We start from the raw sequence: 6440 nt of genomic DNA on the forward strand, positions 1-6440 counted from the left end.
ACATTCCAAGCATTTCCCACTCCCTTATTGTAGGGTCATGGTTCACATCTTCCAATCAACTTGGAAGATGTGATTTACTTCCGGTTTCTTTCTCCTGGGCTATCCTTATGCTCCTCCCTCTTTCCCAGTTGCTGGTTTAACTATATAAATACCAGACAGTTCTGCATATTGTCAAAGCAAGAATATACAGTATTTGCAGTGTTGACACCTCACTTAGCAACAGAGAAGATGACATTTGTCCCTTAATCTGTCCAGTAATACCATTAAGAGAAGCAAAGAAAGGAAGGGATGTTTTGTCTGCAGAAAAGGGCCCAGGACACTCATTTCTTTACTGAACAATGAAGGGGGCAGATTCTATAAGCATTTGAAGTTCTGTAACACAGGGAAGACAAAATTTTAATCTAATTCCAGAGAGTTGATCATAAAGTCTCCTTTCTCGGGGCCTGTTGGAAGGGATTTTGAAGAGACCTTTCCAGACTTGTGAATACGCAGAAAGGTTGAAGCCAGACAGATTTCAGAAGGAATGTATCTTCATAGGGTAGGCACTAATCACACAGAAGACAAATATTTAGGTCTTCCAAAAGACACTATTGATAGATGGGACCTGGAGTGAATCCACTCTGCCAAATCTTACCGGTGATGCAAAAACAAACAAAGAAAGGTGGTCTCTTAAGTGTCCAGTGTTAAGCCATGAAGACCTTTACTGGTGACAACCAGCACTGGGAATTATATCTGCAAGCCCACTGGTAACTAGTGTGATTTACAAAGTAGAAGTGTCACATGGACAAAATGAAAATTGCTCATGACTACGTAGGTTGCTCCATTCTGGACCAACTATAGTTCTGAATATTCTTCAAGAGTAAGCTCCATGTGGGATGCCCTTTGTATCTTGGAAAAAAACACAATGCTAAAGTTTCTTTTTTATTTCCATTGCTCCAAATAATCCTTTTAAACCCCGCCTATATCCTCAAGAACATATGCTAATCAGTATCAATACCAGCATTGTTCAATCTTCTAATGAACCTCACAACTAATAGAAAGATACAAAGCTATTTATCCATCCATCCATTAAATTGGCTTTAATTTTCGTTTAATAATTTCAAAAATAATTAATGTTTGCAAACAAAGGATGAAACAGGTTTTGGATTCACTTTCACGAGTTTTCCCAGTCTTACAGAAGATATAAACAGCGGTGAGTTTTGGTTCTCCTTCCAAATTATGATTAAGACTTCGCAAAACATTTATAGAGAACACCCTCTCTTCCCACGACTATTGCAAAATGTTAAGATGTTCCTCTTTTCTTTACTGGAAATCTATTTCTGATGCTGAATAAATTCTGCGTGCTCACTCATCAAATGCAGACCAAACTGGATTCATCGAAGAAATCTAGCTTTCTGAACTGCCGCGGATTCCCAAAGAGATCTGTTCTTGCGCATCACCACCAGGTATGTCCTTAGCAAAGACAGAACTGTCATTATGGCAACTGTTATATACTGTATATATATATAAAATCTCAATTCAGAATAAGTCTCAGAAACGGCAAGGATTTGATACTATGATTTCTTATGAAAGGTTATCCATCACAGATGGCCAGTTATTAAAAAAAATCAGTTAAATAGTTGGGTAGAGTATAACAACAACAACAACAACAACAACAACAACAACAACAACAACAATAATAATAATAATAATAATAATAATAATAATAATAATAAAGTTGGAAGGCACCTTGGAGGTCATCTAGTCTAACTCCCTGCTCAGGCAGGAAACCCTATACCATTTCAGACAAATGACTGTCCAGTTTCTTCTTAAAAACTTCTAGTGTTGGAGCATTCACAGGTTCTGGAGGCAGGTTGTTCCATTGGTGAATTGTTCTAACTGTTAGGAAGTTTCTCCTTAGTTCTAGGTTGCTTCTCTCCTTGATTAGTTTCCATCTGTTGCTTCTTGTCCTGTCTTCAGGCACTTTGGAGAATAGCTTGACTCCCTCTTCTTTGTGACAACCCCTGAGATATTGGAACATTGCTATCATGTCCCCTCCTCGTCCTTCTCTTCATTAAACTAGACATACCCAATTCCACCAACTGTTCCTTATATATTCCTTATATGCCATTTCTAGATGTATTTTTATGCCAGCCAACTTGTCATAAAAGCGCTAATGGCTCCAACTGAGTTTTCATATCTGTTTGGAGACAGTGTAGAGGTTTCTGACACCTCCGGTGTATTGTGCCTTAGAGTGTTTCCATTGTGTAACACTGTGAATTGTAAGCACAGGGCCAAGAAGTCTCAAGCTTGAGCATGCGGTCTTATAGTTCTTTTCAGGTTGCAGTGACCCACACATTTGCTCTTGCTTTTCTTGACAGATGTAGCTATTTATCAAGAATATTGATAAATATCAATATTGATAAATATCAAGGTATTTGTCAAGAATATCGTTTCCTTTCAATGTTTGTCAGAAGCTTCGTGAGTCCCTCTTGGTTCTCTTCTACTGATTTTTTCTCACCTGTGGACCAATTCTAAGCTCCTCATATTCATTCTGGAGAACCTTCTCTGAATATGTCATGTTGTGCTGCTGAACTCCTTGATTATGTTTTTTCAGGGCACAAAGAGCAGAGATGTTTCTGCAATTGTCTCCTACCGATCTATCAAATGGTCTCCTATCTATCAAATGTTCTTCTCTTTTGTTTTGTTGGTCCTGCTCTTTCTCCCCTACATTCATGGCTTTTTCAGGTCAAGGAATTACACATTTTATAGTATTGCGAAAATATGTCCTTACGTTTGAGCCATTCCAAAAAAGAGGATTGGCTTGGGGCAGGAGATGATTTTAAGGTGGCTTCTCTGGTGTTGTATATGGCTTTTGTTTCATTGTATAGTTTATTTCATTTCTATTAGTTTGCAGCATGGTTTGGTTTGGTTTAGTTCAGTGAGATGGTAGCTACCTAGAATCCTTGCTAAATTGTCACCAACAATCTGAGTTCTACATTATTAGAAATATTTAGTAGGGAAGATATTCATCAGTTAATGATTCCAAAGGATAATGTTTTCCTCTCCTGTGGTGTTTATCTTGGACTTGTTGAAAGAAAAATCAGGTCCAATTTCAATCCTGGAGAAAGATGCTGGAAATAAAATGGAGGCTAGCTGCTTAGGAAAGAAAGTCTCTGTTTATTAATGAGCAGAACCGACAACAGCATGTGGTTCTGGGACAGCTGACAAAATGGAATTGAGAGTAGGTGTGTTTTTATATATTCTTTGGGGCTTTGTCTTTGAGATGCCTGTTCCTTGTGTAATGTACTTTGTTTCTCTGTGTCCTTTTAGTATTCTAACTAGCTGTACCCGGCCACGCGTTGCTGTGGCTCAGTCTGGTAAAAGCGTGTGTTGCTTTTACGTCCAACAGATGGCGCTGTTTTTTTAAAAAAACATGTTTTTACCTGTCACAGGTGTGATATCTATATAATATAGGTATATAAAAACACGTGCGTATTCGAATGCAACGTTGTGTCAAAATGTCAAAGCAATCGGTGAAGAACTTTCAGAGATTTAAGATTTTGAACAAACGAACATTTACATTTTTATTTATATAGATTATTGTTGCCTGACTCCCATTGTGGTTGGGAGATCATGCCCTGTCCTTGGAGCTGGGTAGGGAATGTAGATTTTAGGAGTCTTTGTTTTTCTAATTCCATCAGCTCCAGCCTTCTGTGGGGAGTGAGGCTGAAGGCGTTTTGTTTATGAATAAGGTGGCTCAATCTTTCTGAATGGATTACAAAATCTCCATTTCTAAATATTAGCTTCTCCAGGTTTCTGCTTGAGGCAAGAAGACGGGATGTTTCTGCCTTTGTTAAGATTTTTTTTCTCCACTTCTCCTTTAGGGGAAATATTCTATCCTTCCTTTTTTAATATTCCCCAAAATATTTCATTCTCAGTGGTGGTGGGGAAGCCAAGCAGAATATTATTAAATGTTTTGTTACTTATAGCTAGTATAAAGGGAACATTTTAGGGGGGGGTAAGAATTATGATTAATAACTTTGTACAGCCGTTTATTTACACTTTAAAGGAGGAAAAGATCCGTACTGTATTGTATGCCCTTAAAGTGATCATGTAACCATTTTTTTCAACTTTAGATACGACACAGTTCTTGCGAAGAAGCAGGGGGAACCTAACAACCCACAAAACTGAGAATTTCCTCTTTTAACCAGCGAAGTGGCCAAATTAACTGTTTTCCGTGAGTCATTTCTGCTTTGATTGTGTGGAGAGACATTAAAGCAGAGCAAGTCCTTTACTCTGTGGGAATCAAATTCTTCACTCGTTCTGAAATGTTGTACACGCCAGATGATGAATTGACCCATATGGCTGGAAACTGATGGGAGAAAATAATCTACAGACCCTGATGCCACCATGTTTGCCTTCTTGAGCAAGAACCAACGCAGAAGTACACAAAAGCACAACCCAACTGACTTCTGCTGAAGATCTTCGGTGAATTTTTCCACATCCTTTGCCATCCTTTGTGGAAAAATCAGAACATTTGCAAACATCATTTGATGCCTGTTGACTAAAAACAAGGGTGAGCGGTTTGTCCTTTAGCTGCCTGGGTCCATCCTTAACTTTCAACAAGAAGCAGAAACTGGTAAAAAACAAAAACAAAAAAAAACAAAGTGAGATTCATTTCCACAGAAGACAGCAACCAACATGAAAATCATCTTTTCTGGAATGACGGATGCTAAAATGGGAAGCCTGGCATTCTGATATCCTGAACACGATCAGACTGAGGTCATCCACTCAAAGAGCAGCATGTATGAGCCCGACTATCAGGAAAAAGTCATCTATTCTTTAATCATTTTAATCTGCATTCCAGGGATTATTGGAAATGGAATTATCATCCGACTTTTGGGTTTCAAGATTAAAAGGAATTCTTTCACTGTCTATATCCTCAATTTGGCTGTGGCTGACAGTGGGACTCTCATATTCCTCTTTCTGATAGGAATCCTGCACTTGATTAAGAGTTTCCCCCCACTAATAATAACAGAATGTTTCATATCCACTTACTGCACTGGTCAATTTCTTCTAACTATCATCAGCGTTGACCGATGTTTGGCTCTCTTCTTCCCAATTTGGTATCGCTGCCATCAGCCTCCATACTTGTCCACCATACTCTGTGCCTTTTCATGGCTGGTCTCTTTGCTCCTCTGTGTAATTCATTATGTTTTGTTGGGGGTTAAACTGACGAAAAACTTCCCCTCATTCTACCACATTCTCATCTGTACTTCCATTTGCATCCCACTTATGGTGGTCTCCAGCCTGGCCCTTTTCATCAAAGGCTACCTTAAATCACAGATGCAGAAGCGTGGAAAACTTCTCAAAGTCATCTTGCTTGCCCTGTTTTTCTTCCTCATCTTTTCTATTCCACCCAGTGCCATTTATCTCAATGATGTTCTTTTCAAGCATAAGTTTGCCAATTTAATTACCTATGGCTACCTATGTGCCTGTCTTAACAGCAGTGTTAACCCACTGATCTATTTTCTACTGGGGAGGAAGAAGGAACATCATTCTACGTACAACTTAAACACTATCCTTCAGAGGGTTTTCAAGGAGGAAGAAGAGAATGAAAAGCAGGCAGAGGTCCAGGTTGATATCCAGTCATGATGTACTCACGAGAGTGGGGGAAAAAAATCCATATTTCTATACTGCCCTGCCAGAACCTGATAATTAATTCAGAGAAATCTCCTCTGGCAAATCCAGGATTGCCAAAAATGTAACACCAAGGAGATTAGGAAAATAGTTTGTCATTTATTCAGTCATAACCGTGATTTTCAAGTCATTTTGAGCAGATCCTGTTGAGATGAGTTGATGAAATAACTCATGGGTGAAAGAGGGTTAAACTTTTCTTCAATCTCAGTAATCAATTATGAGAAGCTAAATGAATGGTTTTCCTTATTTTCAGATTTCTGCACCTAATGTTTGTTCATCTGCAGGCATAAATCAAAATGCTCCCAAAACTCTTTCAGCTGCTTTGAGGCTCCTAGCTATTTTACCCTCACCGTCAGTTATTCAGTAAAGTTCATTTACTAGTGAGAATTATTGATTGGTGATTCTGAAAACGTAATTCTGTGTTAGCATCCATCCAATATATATATGTATGTACTGTATATGTATGTGTGTGTGTATTCATTAATATGTCTTGCATGTTTAAATATATTGCACAATGGATTTTAATGATACGGATTTTAATTTTGCTTTAATTAAAATTGTAGCCATCTCTTCTTGTGGTTTATACTTCCCATTTTTATCTGTTGTTAGATTGAATGTTGTCAGAAAGGAAAGATATAAATTTAGCAAACAACTGTTGTGTAGAAGTCATGTGTTTGCCTCTGGTCACTGAGATGCACATTTCGAAAACAATCTTTCTGAAAGATTCATGTAATGCTGGATTGTTCCCACTTTTCTTT

General features: G+C 38.2%; 1 protein-coding gene across 1 annotated transcript; it reads left to right on the forward strand.

Moving 5' to 3' along the window:
* The first annotated feature begins 4647 nt into the window (after positions 1-4647).
* Positions 4648-6317, forward strand: LOC114923217 (proto-oncogene Mas-like). The gene has a single exon (XM_029285897.1). The coding sequence runs from the start codon at positions 4786-4788 to the stop codon at positions 5635-5637; it is 852 nt and encodes a 283-aa protein (XP_029141730.1). The 5' UTR covers positions 4648-4785; the 3' UTR covers positions 5638-6317.
* Positions 6318-6440: the final 123 nt, after the last annotated feature.

This window comes from Protobothrops mucrosquamatus, unplaced genomic scaffold, assembly GCF_001527695.2.
Source record: "Protobothrops mucrosquamatus isolate PMUCROS unplaced genomic scaffold, P.Mucros_1.0 scaffold2441, whole genome shotgun sequence".
NCBI lineage: Eukaryota > Metazoa > Chordata > Lepidosauria > Squamata > Viperidae > Protobothrops > Protobothrops mucrosquamatus.

Excerpts from the sequence above, each read along its gene's own strand:
- LOC114923217 (XM_029285897.1), top strand. The coding sequence starts at position 4,786 with ATGTATGAGCCCGACTATCAGGAAAAAGTCATCTATTCTTTAATCATT.